General features: G+C 33.1%; 1 protein-coding gene across 2 annotated transcripts; it reads right to left on the reverse strand.

Moving 5' to 3' along the window:
* Positions 1-1,133: 1,133 nt before the first annotated feature.
* Positions 1,134-16,054, reverse strand: LOC140044438 (pleckstrin homology domain-containing family M member 2-like). 2 transcript variants are annotated; one of them, XM_072088949.1, is made up of 18 exons: positions 15,885-16,054; positions 13,929-14,038; positions 13,520-13,629; positions 13,112-13,166; positions 12,182-12,226; positions 9,917-10,004; positions 7,660-9,266; positions 7,339-7,408; positions 6,809-6,899; positions 6,627-6,691; positions 6,430-6,518; positions 6,054-6,186; positions 5,609-5,856; positions 5,048-5,207; positions 4,589-4,777; positions 3,905-4,015; positions 2,410-2,560; positions 1,134-1,719 (listed from the first exon to the last, which is right to left on the reverse strand). In XM_072088949.1, the coding sequence occupies exons 1-17, from the start codon at positions 15,948-15,950 to the stop codon at positions 2,426-2,428; spliced, it is 3,372 nt and encodes a 1,123-aa protein (XP_071945050.1). In that variant the 5' UTR covers positions 15,951-16,054; the 3' UTR covers positions 1,134-1,719; positions 2,410-2,425. The 2 variants fall into 2 exon arrangements, with proteins under 2 accessions (XP_071945050.1, XP_071945049.1); XM_072088948.1 differs by lacking the exon at positions 12,182-12,226 and having other exon boundaries at positions 13,067-13,166.
* Positions 16,055-16,119: the final 65 nt, after the last annotated feature.

Here is a 16,119-nt window from a genome sequence, read left to right on the forward strand (position 1 = left end):
CATAATAAACATGCGCAGAGACGAATAATGGGTTCTGCGCATTTCAATTGTGCTATAGTAACCACTTTTGACATAAATGGTTACTATTGCATAATAAACATGCGCAGAGGCGAATAATGGGTTCTGCGCATATCAGTTGTGCTATAGTAACCAGTTTTATCGAAAAATAAAAAGGTCGAAAATTGGCCATTTTTTGGAAAAAATCCCTGTACTATAGTACAGGGAAATTTTCAAAAATGACCGATTTTCGACCCTTCTATTTTTTGACATAAATGGTTACTATAGCATAATAAACATGCGCAGAGTCGAATAATGGCTTCTGCGCATGTCAATTGTGCTATAGTAACCACTTTTGACATAAATGGTTATATTACTATAGCATAATAAACATGAGCAGAGTCGAATAATGCGTTCTGCGCATGTCAATTGTGCTATAGTAACCAGTTTTATCGAAATATAAAAAGGTAGAATTAGGTAGGTAAAAGGGAAATTTTCAAAAAATGGCCGATTTTCGACCCTTTTTATTAAATGGTTACTATAGTATAATAAACATGCGCAGAGGCGAATAATGGGTTCTGCGCTTGTCAATTGTGCTATAGTAACCAGTTTTATCGAAAAATTAAAAGGTCGAAAATTGGCAATTTTTTTGAAAAAATCCCTGTACTATAAAAAATCCCTGCACTATAGTACATGGATTTATTCAAAAAGGGCAAAATGGCACCCTTTTATTTTTCGACAAAACTGGTTTCTATGGCACTATAAACTGATGTTAATGTAATATATGATCATATATAGCAATATTATCGCATATAAATTGAATTTATAAAACTTGATATCTTGGCCATTTTTGAACAAATCCCTGTACAGGGATTTTTTGGTAATTTTATACAAGAAATAAATATATCATACTGTCTGATGACTGTTACTACGATGTAAATAACACAAAATGCTAACAGTATCCATGAAATTAGTGTTTTAGTTTCATTTGATATCATAGAATTACTAACATAAGGCAGGTGTTGAGGGCAGTGTTCTCAATAATTTAGAAATCAACAATTATGCACTGTACCTAACCATATCATAATAGTGGTATACTGTAAGATTATCCAAAAATAAATCAAATTTACAACATATATATTTTTTATACTTTCTCTTGTTTAATGTTTCTAGTGGCTAGGCCTAGCCTACCAACACTAGACAAGTGTTCGTTACATTTTCACCATTTTCTAAAGCTCTGTCTAAACAATCAAACTAGTTTAACAAAAAATGTTACGTGCCCAAATATGGTAGTGATATTCCTAAATATAGTAGTGATATGCTTAAATATGGTAGTGATATGACATCATCATGTCCCTATATGGGCACATCACATTTTTTTTGTCATATAAAGTTTGATAGTGCAGACAGAGCTAAACGCCAGTTGGAAGCTATTCATTCAGGTAAATCTTGCTGATGCAACCGACGCCGAGAGTTATATACACAGAAAAAATTAAATAATTATTCTTGATAATCCTTTAAACGTTCTAGTCTAGACATCTTATTGCCACAAAAAGAGCAATATTTGGTAATGAGAAGGCATGATTTAAATATAGCACCTATTATAAATTATAAATAACAATCCTTAGCTGTACTACACAGTGATGTATGTAAAAAGGTGTGTTGTATAATATGCAGGATTCCCTCATCATTACTCAGTACTCTGTGCATTGTTTGCATTTACTAAAAAATGGAAAGAAAAACAAAATTCAATACATTCTTCAAATTATTGTGGAAACCTAGTAAATATTTGATAATAGAAAAAAGTACTGTATGTTCTAATAAATATTTTATAACACCTACATAAATTCCAGTCATTTGATTGGATGATTGTGGGTCACGTAAGCCTAACTAGGCCTAGGATTGTTTGATTGGATGATTGTGGGTCACGTAAGCCTAACTAGACCTAGGATTGTATGGTCGTTGTCATAATTAATATTACAGTAGTTATATTTTGCCTTGTTTAAATATAACACTATTCACCTCATGGCCTTATGTACCATTCCACTCATAAACATTCATTATTTGTATCATAATTAATGAATAATTATTAATTTTCTGTTTAATACGATTTTGGTTTTCACAATTAGGCATTAAATCTTTTAATAATTGCAACATGTTCATTTCTAAGAGACAGAAATTTTGAAGATTCTAGATGCAACGGACGTCTGCATTTGTAGATATAATTTATTCAAAAGGTATTCAACATTATGCATAAAATCACAACACACAATGTTAAGTGCTATAATTTGTCTGTTAATGTGCAGATGAATAAAATCGATAATATGTTTTAAAAAATCAAAATGTAACATATTGTTGATGTATAATATGCATAAGATAAAATCAATAAGTAACAAAAAAAGAAGACTATACCTCATTTCTTGTTTCTTCACCATATATTACCACCCACTCTTCCCCGGAGTAAACTATCGCTTCGTTGCCATGACGACTGGATTAATAAAAAGCATTCCTGACAACGTTGTTTGACTTTTTCTTCATCAATGGGTTTAATAGGCAAAACAGCCTGAAAAAAGTGTAGTTAAAAATAATACGAGTCTTGTTGATAGGTACAGACTGTAACAAGTTCAATATGAATGTTATAGGTACAGTGGTGATCTAGTCTTTTAAAATTGGGGGAAAGTGGGATGAGGTTGACAGCCTAAAAAATGGTTCTGAACTTAAACCTAATGTTCTTAAATTTCTAGTTTCTTGGTTATGTTATTGTTGCTTAAAAATATTATTACCAAGGTATCAATTTAATTATCAAAATGGTATAATTTTTTACTGCAAATGTAATAAACCTAAATTATTGTCAACATATTTTTTTTTTTTAAATGGAAACCAGTAACATATGAAAACAAATTATGTCGTAAGTCTGTTTCTGTATCTATTTTGAAAACAAAGGCTAGAATCTAAAGCATGCAATATTTGTTTAGGATAAGAAGTTAATCCCTTACTTAAATAAATGGATCCACCAAATTTATATGTAATCTTGTTATATGCATAGAAAATGAATTAGGTCTACAAGCAGATAGAAACTTAAGACACAAACTTAAAAGCAGAGTAGATGACAAGATCAACATTCGATATATATGGATATAGTGATATGGATCCAGCAAGCACTGACCAATCAGAAGCTGTTAATGCACCTATAGATATTACTTTATTAAGCACAAACTTTAGTGTCTTAAGACAGAAGCCTAAGTGGTTATATAGACATCTTGATTTCAGCATGCTCAGATGATAAAACAGGCTTAGAAGAATAGCAGATATAAAATATGGATGTATTGTAAAATAGCGAATTTTACATAAAATGCATTAAATAAAAAAAAACAAAAAAAAAAAACAAAAAGAAAAAAAAATACAAACAGAAAAACAAATACAAACATGTTTAATACAATCACAATTTTGTAAATAAAAAAAAATTAGTTTGAAACCAAATTATATTCTTTCAATCATTGCATCATGATGAAATATATTCTTTTTGTAGGTAAGCAATACAGAAAACATAAACTGATCATTTTGTTACATTTTTCTATTGAATTACATGAAGTATGATGTAAGAATTAACCTACAACTGATCAATTCATGATTTCTGTATAGCCTACCTACAGATAAACAATGCACATCTTACTGTTGTAATTAGAAATACACATCTCTATGTAAAGCTCTGTCTACACTATCAAACTAGTTTGACCAAAAAAGTGTGATGTGCCCAAATATGGTGGTGATATGCTTAAATATGGTAGTGATATGACATCATCGTATCCATATATGGGCATATTGCAATGTGGACAAAGATTTAGAAGAGGATCTTAACATTACAAAATGAACCTCAAGAACAAGTTGACAAAAAACGTGTACAAACCTGTTTTGATTTCTGCCACGCATCACTGACCGCAAGTTCAAACTTCTGTTTCTCGGCTGCGCTCATGAAATAAAACACCCATGGATTGTCCCCCTCACCGTCATTAAATTTCTAGCAAAAAATTTACAAGATTAATATTAATACTGCAGTAGATTCATTGTTTTACTTCAGTAATATACATTAAATTAACTATACTATTAAACTATAACTATTGAATAAGATAATGGTATAGTGTTTTCGGAAGGTTTCTTGCTTTTTTTACTTTATCGTTTTGATCTAGTTTGTTGCTTATTTTATTTGTATCTCCATTGATATCTTGCCACTGATACCCACAGCATTGTCATTTTGTATCTCCATTGAGATCCAGCCACTGATACCCACAGCATTGTCATTTTGTATCTCCATTGATATCTAGTCACTGGTACCCACAACATTGTCATTTTGTATCTCCATTGATATCTAGCCACTGATACCCACAGCATTGTCATTTTCTCAGTATTTTGCTTATAAATCTATCATTGCATTAATCAATATTATGATATAAATATATTATACTGTTATATTGTCAGTGACATTGTCTTGTCAGTGTGTGTACTGTCCTAATGGTCAGCTTCAGCTGGATGCACCATGCAAAACATAGTCAAAATAAATCAACATGTAACATAACTATTATATAATACTTACAACTATTGAATAAGACTGTAGTGCGTAGTCCATCTGTAGACTGGTGATGTCACATATATTACAGCTACCAAGAATACGATAGAATTGCGTTTGACAGTCTTCGTGACAAAGAAACAACTTGGTATCCGACACGACTAGACAACAAGGCTGGCAGGGAGAAGGTGCGTTACCCTCAATTTTAGACGTCATCTGTGAACATTAAAAGTTGTGATGGATACATTATTTTATTTTCATTATAAAAGTTTTTTTATTTATTTTTTTTTTCTCCATGGATTTTTCTTCTTGAAAATCTACTATTACCGGTAGTTTCTTCATTAATAATAATAGAATAAGAATAATTTTTATTAAATCTTCTTTCTTTTAAAAAAAAAAAAAATTTATGTGAATTTCTCTTTTTTAAATATTGTATTGTACCAATATATAATATTCAACAGTATATATATATATATGTATACGTACACTTTGTGCAACTATAGTGCAGATGGCTTGTAGCCAATCAGAGACTTCCATTTCATTTTCGCAGGCAACTTGCAGTGACGAGCCATCATCCAGAATGAGTTCAAAGGCATATGGTCGATCTCCATTACGCACTCGACGACATCCGCCAAAACGATTTGACCTAAACATTGATGATACCAATATTTTATATTTTAGAAAACACATTATAATTGGTACTCATACAGTGTCAAAGTTATGCAACAATGTTCATGTTAATATCAAATGGGTTTTTGACAATAGTTGCAACCAATACAGTATAGTAATTTACAGCCAATACAGCAATTTGTAGCCAATACAGTAATTTGCAACCAATACAGTAATTTGCAGCCAATACAGTAATTTGCAACCAATACAGTAATTTGCAACCAATATCGTAATTTGCAACCAATACAGTAATTTGTAGCCAATACAGTAATTTGCAGCCAATACAGTAATTTTTAACCAATACAGTAATTTGCAGCCAATACAGTAATTTTTAACCAATACAGTAATTTGCAGCCAATACAGTAATTTGCAGCTTACCTTAATTGCACAGACAACTCAGGCTCATCACTACCTTTCTGAGCAAACTTATGAAACGTATCATGCTTGAGCAGACAATAACAAGGCTTCCAGTAAGCGTAGAACAATTTGGAACTTGGAACCTTACAGTCCAGCTTGCCCTCCTTGACCACAGGTGACCGGTATAGCTGTAGGTCAGCAGCCGCAAGAGAATTGGTCAAGTCTTCCCAGTGGACCAATGAGTAAAGGAGGATTTGAACATCTACAACCTGTTATTAAAATTTATTTCCTATGACAGCTTGATAGTTAATTCTAAACTTCTTTTATAACATTTTTAATCTATAAGGTATTTCTAGAACCAAACAAACCTAGACAGCAAAAAGGAACAACTTGAGAGAAAATAAACACACAACAAATAGTGGAGTTTACCATATAAAATTAAAAGATATAATATGAGATTATTTACGTCACAATCTGATTGTTGCGCAACAAACTTGCAAAGTGTAATCTTCTGCGTGGTAGCATCCGTCAGAACACTCGGTAAACCCTTTGTCCGACTTCCTCCTTTCATGATTTGCTTAAGTTCATCTAAAAAATATCTGAAAAAGAAATAGAAAAATAAATGTATACATACAGAGTCATTATTTTTAGTCAGCATAGACTAAAATGACTCTATAAAGAAGAATGCATGCATCAAACTAACCAAGAGTACATGTTAAGGTGTCACCCAACTAAGTTTCAGTGTAATAGGTGTAGCCATTGCACAATATATAGGCTGAGCCTGGTATACGGGACATGGTACATATTTATCTATTTATAGAATTAAAATAAAGAGTGATTACTTAGTGCTTGATTCACATCCATTTGACAGCCAGTATTGCTTCCTTCTATTCACACAGACCAGCTGAATTATCTGGTAATTCAAACTCACCTAAAAAAAATAATTAAATTTGAATGAATTGTTTATATAAATAAAATAATTTAATTTTTGTTCAAGTTTTTAGTTTTGGAATTTAATTTGGGGTAGTAATAAACTTACCGATATATAATCTAAATCATTGTATTGAATTCTTGATTCCACAGAATACGACAAGTCTGAGTCTCCTAAAAAAAACAATCACCTAAATATCATCTAAATAATTTGTCAATATTTTCAAGCTTTGTAAGGCAAGTCTTCCTCGCTTAACCAGGTCATAGGTTATAGGTCATCGCAATTCTTACCCTTTCTTAATAAGTACAAAGCTTGGTCCGTGAGTAGAAGAAAGACTGGTTGAATGTCGCCCTCAGAATGACCCGTAGTGAGGTGAAACATCTAAGACGATAAAAAAGATCATTATCAACTTTTTATTTTTATTTTTATTTTCTTTGCATTAAAAACACACATTCTAGCAAAGGGATCATGTCAAAACTACTTTACTGTAGTTACAGGAGTAATTATGTATTGTAAAAAAAATAAAGCAATTCCTGTACAAACATTTTGTATGATTGTCCAAAAATGTGTAAAAAAATGCTTGCTAAATAATTGCATGAAGAGGTTAAAATGTAGTAACTGCAGGAAATAATTTGACATGATCCATAATATGAAATTACACACAAGAGAAACACACAAATTAAATCCTTATACCCAAACCCAATTACTTTTCAGTCTGGTAGGATTTTTATGTGACAAACAGAGCAAGCTTTATATCATTATTTCATGACATCATTTTATAAAATTTGTTTTACTATGGAAAATACAAACTTGTACTCACCTTCCTAAACTCTTCACTTTCATTCTTGAATATCTCAAGCATAAGAAATAGCTTTCTGTTGTTGTCAAGTCTGAAATAATTAAATAAAATCAAAGACGGGTGCTTCTTTTCAAGGTTTTATGATAGGTCTAACGTAAATCAAAAGTTCCCTAATTTTTTTTCTCTAGTAAAAGATACAATAAAATAATAAGATTTAAAAGGCGCACATATCCACAAAGTGCTCAAGGCACTTCTGAAAACCATGAAAAAAAACTAAACTTGAAACTAAAAACAACAAAACAATTTGACGATTATCTAGTGAATGCTATTCCATCAACTTACTTCATTTCAATGTCTGGTTCAGGCTGCATGCTGATGGTAACTGATGCTGCACCTGATGCACTGACAGAATCCTGATTCAATTCTCCACACTCACTCGGTTCCATCACACTGGATCCATTGCCAACACTTGTTCTGGATTCCTGTAAAGACTCCCTATCAGAGAAGCTCTGAGAAGGAGAAGATTGTTCTGGACTTGAACCAACGCTCTCAGATGACTTCAAAGAAGGCTTATCAGTTTCATCAAACTTCTGATGAACTGGACTTGAAAAGAGGCTTTCATAACTGCCATCTTGAAGACTTTTATCAACATCCTGTTGCAATGATGTTTCGACAAGATGCTTGAATGATGTATCTGCTCTTTGTGGTTGGGAATTTTCATCTTGCAACCTGTCATCTGTTTCAGTCTTTATGTTATTAATTGTACAATCTGCCAGCATATGACCACCATCTACCAGCATGTGACTACCATCCACTAGCATGTGATCCCCATCTGATATTTTATTATCTTTTTTAACATTTTTTTCTAATAAATTATTTGTTTCATCAGCTTTAATTTGTTCTGTGCTGAATCTCCTGGGAAGCTCAGGATTATTGCAATCTGTAAAGTCTGTACTAAATGATTTCTCCTTTGTTTCTACTGTCATGATTACTGGTGAATTTAAGTGTCCTGCTAATATATTATTATCTCTTGTGAAAGATAATTGGCTGGGTGAAGGATTTTCACTACGAATAAATGGACTGTTTAAATGATCATCCGCACGTATAGAATCTCCTAATGATGAAAAACTGACATTGTCACTGAAAGACATTGGAGTGCTGGACCAGCTCTCTTCACTGGTGATACTAACAGTACCATCTTCAGAGTTTAAGCTCACAGTCTCTTTGTTGGAAGGAGTCTTAGATGCTCTTCTTTTCTTACGCTTCCCTTTTTTACTTTTTTTCTGAAAAATATGAATAACTTCTAGACTTTCGTTGAGATCATCTGTAATAGATTCCTCTCTGAAAACCCTTCTCAACGGTTTCTCTTTTGAGATATCCAAGACGTCAACGGAAAAATCATTTTTTTCTAATAAGGCATCTAAACACTGTGTTGGTTTATCAACTCCTTTTGATATATTTGACACTTCAACCGGTAAATCATTTTTCTCTGATAATGCATCTAAACACTGTATTGGGTTATCAACTGGTTTAAATGGCTCCTCCTTTGAAATATTTAAAGACTGTGTTAGTACTTCAATTGGTTGTGTGTCTATTGCATGGTTCTGGTCATATTCACATAGATTTGATGTAATTTCTACAGTTTTTACATTACATTCTCCATCACTTAAAGAAGAACTTCTTAACAATTCTTGATTAATTGATTTTTCTTCTGTCATTCCACCATCCGTCTCCACATCATCATCTCCGTAAACAATAGTTTCTCCGCTGCATTCTATACACTGTGAGTTTGTTCTTACTCTGGATTCTATTGGACTGTTTGTAGCACACGCGGATTCACTACTTCCGATCGAAGCGGTATCATAGTTAAAATAATTGTCTTCTTTTTCCTCATCTAATTTAGTTGCGGAGCGTGGCATGTGACTAACCAAATCCAAGTAAGCATTGTTCTAGAGAAAAGCAAACCACGTACACTGGATCAGTTATTACAATTCATCATAAAATAGGTTAATTCATTACATTATCACAAACGCTGAACGTCTTGTGACATAGCACACTCAACAAGACTTTTCCAATCATTATTGGAAAAATTTGCATAGATTTTAATATTTATTTTATTAGATTTATAATTAATACCTATAATTAAATTATTGAATGAAGAATTTGATTCTAAACAAACAGTGGTTTATCCTTTATTGATTTAAAATATGATTAAAATATATTTTTTAAAGTCATGTGTTTAGGAAATTTTATTACGCATCTGGTGTTTTCATAAATGAAATTTGTAATTAAACATTAAACTTCTCCAATTTACATGCACATTGCTGCTACACTGTTTAGATGGTTTAAGCGTGGTTTCCACTAGGACGCAAAACAAGGACGTAGTTGTAACGCAAGCGAGTTGGCAAATCACACACAACTATTTGAATAACCCATTGCTTGTGATTGATCAATCACTTTGTGTTGCGTTAAGTCCTAGCGTTGCATCCACGCATTAGAGAACCACACAAATATCATTCTTAATTAGTAAGATTTACTTTAAATTTGAGAACAGATGAATGACATTTAAAGTACTTTAAAACCAGGAAGATGTACTTACTAATTCTGGATCAAACTGAACAAAGTCTAAGCCTGACACAAGCGTTTGTAGTAGGATTAAACGTTGCTTATCTCTCAGGATGGCATCTCTGAAAAAAAAACATAGCAAATAATGAAAAATGTGAACTTTTAAAATACTAGAAGTTAGAACTAAAGTACATGTGTACATTATTTGAATGTTTTTAATTGTAATTTCGTTCTATGTATGATGTAATTGTGAATGTTTTACCGTAATATTTTCTGTCGAGGAAAACTATTTTTCCATGTACACACATTACATATGGAACAAATATGTGTACAGTAAACAATACAATCCTTGTATTCAGACCATGTAGTAATTTTCTCAATAAAACAGTTTTATTAGATCATTCCAAACTATTCTAGTGATTTGCCTAAATATGGTAGTGATATGCCCAAATATGGTAGTGATATGACATCATCATGTCCATATATGGTCACATCATATTTTTTGTCACATAAAGTTTGATAGTGTAGACTGAGTTTAAGAACCGACTACAGTAAAAAAAGGTTGTTAAATAATTACAGGTTGTAAAGGGTAGTAGAATAATGTTTGCATTGTCCTTTTGTAGCTTAAACTGCTTAGACCTTGGGATTGAATGGTCTCTGAGCAGCTGATGCTTCCATATACACAGGAACAAATGCTTGTTGTGGCTGAAACTTATTATAGCTTATCTTGTTTAATTTGTCTACAATGAACAAGGCCAGTGACTGTTTATAGAAGGTCTGACCATGGTCTGACCATGAGTAGCAGTACTGTAGTATATAAACACAAGCAGTAAATAGATATTCCTTCCTTCCATTCATACATACAAAAGGAACATCTATTAACAACATCTGTTAAGTTGCATATCCTGTTTATTTAGATGATTAAGAGTTACTTTAGTTATTGGTCAGTACTTATCTCAGGTAGATTACAATTAAATCAGGCAACTCCCTGCTATAATATTATGTTCACAGGTCTGTCATATTGTAGCATAAGTTTTAAAACAAGATTTTCAGTGGAATGGAAACATCATTATTAATCTTTTATTTCATAAATATCACAAATATCATATCTCGTTGCCTCACGGCCAAAATTACCCATGATGTACATTACATGACAAGAAAAAAAAACATCTAAAACACAGAAAAAAACTCAGGGGAGTGGAAGACTGCCACAAAAAAAGCAAATTAATCTCATAATTATTAATAGAAAGACTAGACTAGTTTAGGGTGATCAAGTAAACACCTGGTGTAACTTACTCATGATAGAAAGACTGGACTAATTTAGGGTGATCAAGTAAACACTTGGTGTAACTTACTCATGATAGAAAGACTGGACTAATTTAGGGTGATCAAGTAAACACTTGGTGTAACTTACTCATGATAGAAAGACTGGACTAGTTTAGGGTGATCAAGTAAACACTTGATGTAACTTACTCATGATAGAAAGACTGGACTAATTTAGGGTGATCAAGTAAACACTTGGTGTAACTTACTCATGATAGAAAGACTGGACTAGTTTAGGGTGATCAAGTAAACACTTGATGTAACTTACTCATGATAGAAAGACTGGACTAATTTAGGGTGATCAAGTAAACACTTGGTGTAACTTACTCATGATAGAAAGACTGGACTAGTTTAGGGTGATCAAGTAAACACTTGGTGTAACTTACTCATGATAGAAAGACTGGACTAATTTAGGGTGATCAAGTAAACACTTGGTGTAACTTACTCATGATAGAAAGACTGGACTAGTTTAGGGTGATCAAGTAAACACTTGGTGTAACTTACTCATGATAGAAAGACTGGACTAGTTTAGGGTGATCAAGTAAACACTTGGTGTAACTTACTCATGATAGAAAGACTGGACTAGTTTAGGGTGATCAAGTAAACACTTGATGTAACTTACTCATGATAGAAAGACTGGACTAGTTTAGGATGATCAAGTAAACACTTGGTGTGACTTACTCATGATAGAAAGACTGGACTAGTTTAGGGTGATCAAGTAAACACTTGATGTAACTTACTCATGATAGAAAGACTGGACTAATTTAGGGTGATCAAGTAAACACCTGGTGTAACTTACTCATGATAGAAAGACTGGACTAATTTAGGGTGATCAAGTAAACACTTGGTGTAACTTACTCATGATAGAAAGACTGGACTAGTTTAGGGTGATCAAGTAAACACTTGATGTAACTTACTCATGATAGAAAGACTGGACTAATTTAGAGTGATCAAGTAAACACTTGGTGTAACTTACTCATGATAGAAAGACTGGACTAGTTTAGGGTGATCAAGTAAACACCTGGTGTAACTTACTCATGATAGAAAGACTGGACTAGTTTAGGGTGATCAAGTAAACACTTGGTGTAACTTACTCATGATAGAAAGACTGGACTAGTTTAGGGTGATTAAGTAAACACTTGGTGTAACTTACTCATGATAGAAAGACTGGACTAGTTTAGGGTGATCAAGTAAACACTTGGTGTAACTTACTCATGATAGAAAGACTGGACTAGTTTAGGGTGATCAAGTAAACACTTGGTGTAACTTACTCATGATAGAAAGACTGGACTAGTTTAGGGTGATCAAGTAAACACTTGGTGTAACTTACTCATGATAGAAAGACTGGACTAGTTTAGGGTGATCAAGTAAACACTTGGTGTAACTTACTCATGATAGAAAGACTGGACTAGTTTAGGATGATCAAGTAAACACTTGGTGTGACTTACTCATGATAGAAAGACTGGACTAGTTTAGGATGATCAAGTAAACACTTGGTGTAACTTACTCATGATAGAAAGACTGGACTAGTTTAGGGTGATCAAGTAAACACTTGGTGTAACTTACTCATGATAGAAAGACTGGACTAGTTTAGGGTGATCAAGTAAACACTTGATGTAACTTACTCATAATAAAAAGACTGGACTAGTTTAGGGTGATCAAGTAAACACTTAGTGTAACTTACTCATGATAGAAAGACTGGACTAGTTTAGGGTGATCAAGTAAACACCTGGTGTAACTTACTCATGATAGAGAGACTGGACTAGTTTAGGGTGATCAAGTAAACACCTGGTGTAACTTACTCATGATAGAAAGACTGGACTAGTTTAGGGTGATCAAGTAAACACTTGGTGTAACTTACTCATGATAGAAAGACTGGACTAGTTTAGGATGATCAAGTAAACACCTGATGTAACTTTCCAATGATGTTTCCTTCAGAGAGAGATACAACCATGCACGACCTTAAAAGAAAACAAAATTGATAATTAAGTTAAAAAATCCATTTCTATTATTTAAAATTCATGAACTTTGGACGAATAGTTGAATAATATACAAAGAACAGTGGAAGAAGACTTTATTCTTACTCTAAACTTAATCTCAGTTCTACGAGCCACATTTTAAAACTAACTCTATTAAATATTAATAAATATAATTTGTGACAACCGAGAAACAAGGTTGGATTTTTAATTGATTGTGCGCAGGGAAGTTGGAACATAGTTCTTCACTCTACTCCTAGACATTTTGTGACATCAATGCATAGATCAAAAGTCGTTGCAAAACCAAAAATCCCTATTTACAACACAACTTGTTGTACCTCGTCCAAAATCAGTTGCGAGACGGTTCAGGGCCATGATGTCCGATATGATGTCTTTGTGTGTGAATTTCTGAACCATCCCCCAGTATCCAGCAGTAATAACACGCAACCTGCAAAACAATAAATATAATGCAAAATAGTATGACAAGTTATTCACATAGAAATCAATGTATGGGGTGCAAAAGATGACAAAGCAAAATAACAAGTTACAGTGGATTATTTCTCCCAATTCCTTCAAGGTTAAAAGTAAATATCAAACAAAATAATTACACTGTTATAAATTAACATGAAAATTAAACATGTTTTACTGTATGTTGTATGGGGCGCAAAAGTTGACAACAGAATATAGATTAATCAACACAAGTACATGTCATCATTGACCCCCACAATAAATGCACATTCAACTAACCCATGTAGAAATGCATGATCAATATGCTCTACTAATCTTTGGAATGATCTATCCTCGTCAGTTATTGGCGTCACATCTTCTGAATCTTGACTGAAGTAGAACTTTTGCACCTGAAAAAATCCAAATACAATAATTTATTAAATATTTTTAACAGCTGTTATAAAAGGTTTGATTTTATTCGTTTTAAAACTGAAACTGCTCATTGTTTTTTTTTTTATAAACCAAGTTGGTTTTACTTTTAGTTTACTTCTTTCCATTTATACTGTATAACAATTGGTTTCTCTATCTTATTTTAAATCATGGGAAATCTATCAAAAAATTTAAAATACAATATTGTACAGAAAGACAAAAGAAAAGATAGTTGCTAATTAGCTAGCAGCGGACGGCCTAACAGAGTTTACACTTTTCCATTCCTATTAAATTTTGAATTGACATCAAGGACAATAATACTCAATAATACTGTTACATGAATAGTAATTTCACACACATTCATTGTGTTAACAACAATAAACCTCATTTAAATAATTCATAAATATTCATTAGTTAATTACAATACTAAGCATGCTGGTAGACAGAATGCTACTTCAACATCATCACACATGTTATTATGCTTTGTGTGGAGGAAATACATAACCATTATTTCCTACATGGTTTTGTTTGTGCAACGCTTATCAATTGATACTGATTTAATTTTAACCATGGAGCAAATTCTTTACGGTAAACAGATGGGCGGGCACATGGAAAATTGAACCCATCGTAGAGATTATCGGGCCCAACATAATTAGACGATCCGGCCCATTCTAAAAACAAGGGAAAGACGATCGGGTCCATGAAAATAAATTGGATTTATAATTGTTCACCATAAAATAAATTAAAGGTGTTTTTTCCGAGGGTTTCTTTTCTGCGAGTTGCGAGTTGCAAGTAGGAAAATGCGAGTTGCGAGTCGGAAAATGCAAGTTGCGAGTCGGAAAATGCGTTTTAAGACTCGTAACTCGCATTTTCCGACCCGCAACTCGCATTTTCCGACTCGCAACTCACACTTTCCGACTCACAACTCGCACTTTTCGACTCGCAACTCACACTTTTCGACTCGCAACTCGCACTTTCCGACTCGCAACTCGTACTTTCCGACTCGCAACTCGCACTTTCCGACTCGCAACTCGCACTTTTCGACTCACAACTCACATTTTCTGACTCGCATTTTCTGATTCGCAACTTGCATTGAAGTAACACTCGTTTTTTCCATGAGTAAAAGAATTATAAAATATTTTAAGAATAGTTTTATTTATTAAAATTATTTTTTTTTCTATGAAAAGTTCCATCTAGCCTAGCTAGGCTAGTTTAATTCTTGCTTGTAATTACAAACCATTCATAAAAGGCCTGTTTCTGCTAGACGGTATATTTTTAGTTTTTATTGTTAAATTAGTAATTTTAAAAATGACAGAAAAATGTAATTAGGCCTAGGTAGGCCCTAGGCCTACATTCATTCATTATTTATTAAAAGATACTTTTGCTATATTGAGGCCTAGTCATAAAAAAGAATGTGTTTGGGAAATTCCTCTACTAACTTTACTACAGTAGTTAGACCTCATAGCCTACAGACAGGTACAGCACAGCAAAGAGTGTGTTGATTTAATGATTGTTTTGTGTCAACAAATTAATAATGACATAATACTGTGCAATGATTGTCATTCATTGTTTGTAATAAATAAAAACATAACCTTCTTTCTGGAAGGTAAGCGCAAAGATTTAGGCCTAGCCTAAGGTTAACAAGGACAAGAACAAGGTCAATCGAATCGCTAGTCTAGGCCTGGTTAAGAATGGTGTGTGACCAGCACGAAAAGGGAAGAAAGTACAGTAGCGCCGCGCGCCTAGCTAACTACTAGTAGCCTAGCCAGCCTAGGCCTAGCTTCTTGACATTTTGCCATTCATGTCAAAATATTTCAGTTGAAATACCTCTTTGATCGCTTGTGCGACGTTTTCGAGTATACGGTCCTTTAGTTGTACACGCTTTTTTGACATTTTATGTCCAGTCCATGATTTCCAATACAAAAAAGCTCGATTTTAAGTGTCTTATACGTCAAATATTGTGATTTTTATCATCGTTCATGTGACGAGAGACACGATTCACACGAAACGAAAACAACAACCGATTTATCGATTGTCGCCCTCTATGTGTGAGAAGGTAAAT

The sequence above is a fragment of the Antedon mediterranea genome, chromosome 3 (genome assembly GCF_964355755.1).
Source record: "Antedon mediterranea chromosome 3, ecAntMedi1.1, whole genome shotgun sequence".
Lineage (NCBI taxonomy): Eukaryota > Metazoa > Echinodermata > Crinoidea > Comatulida > Antedonidae > Antedon > Antedon mediterranea.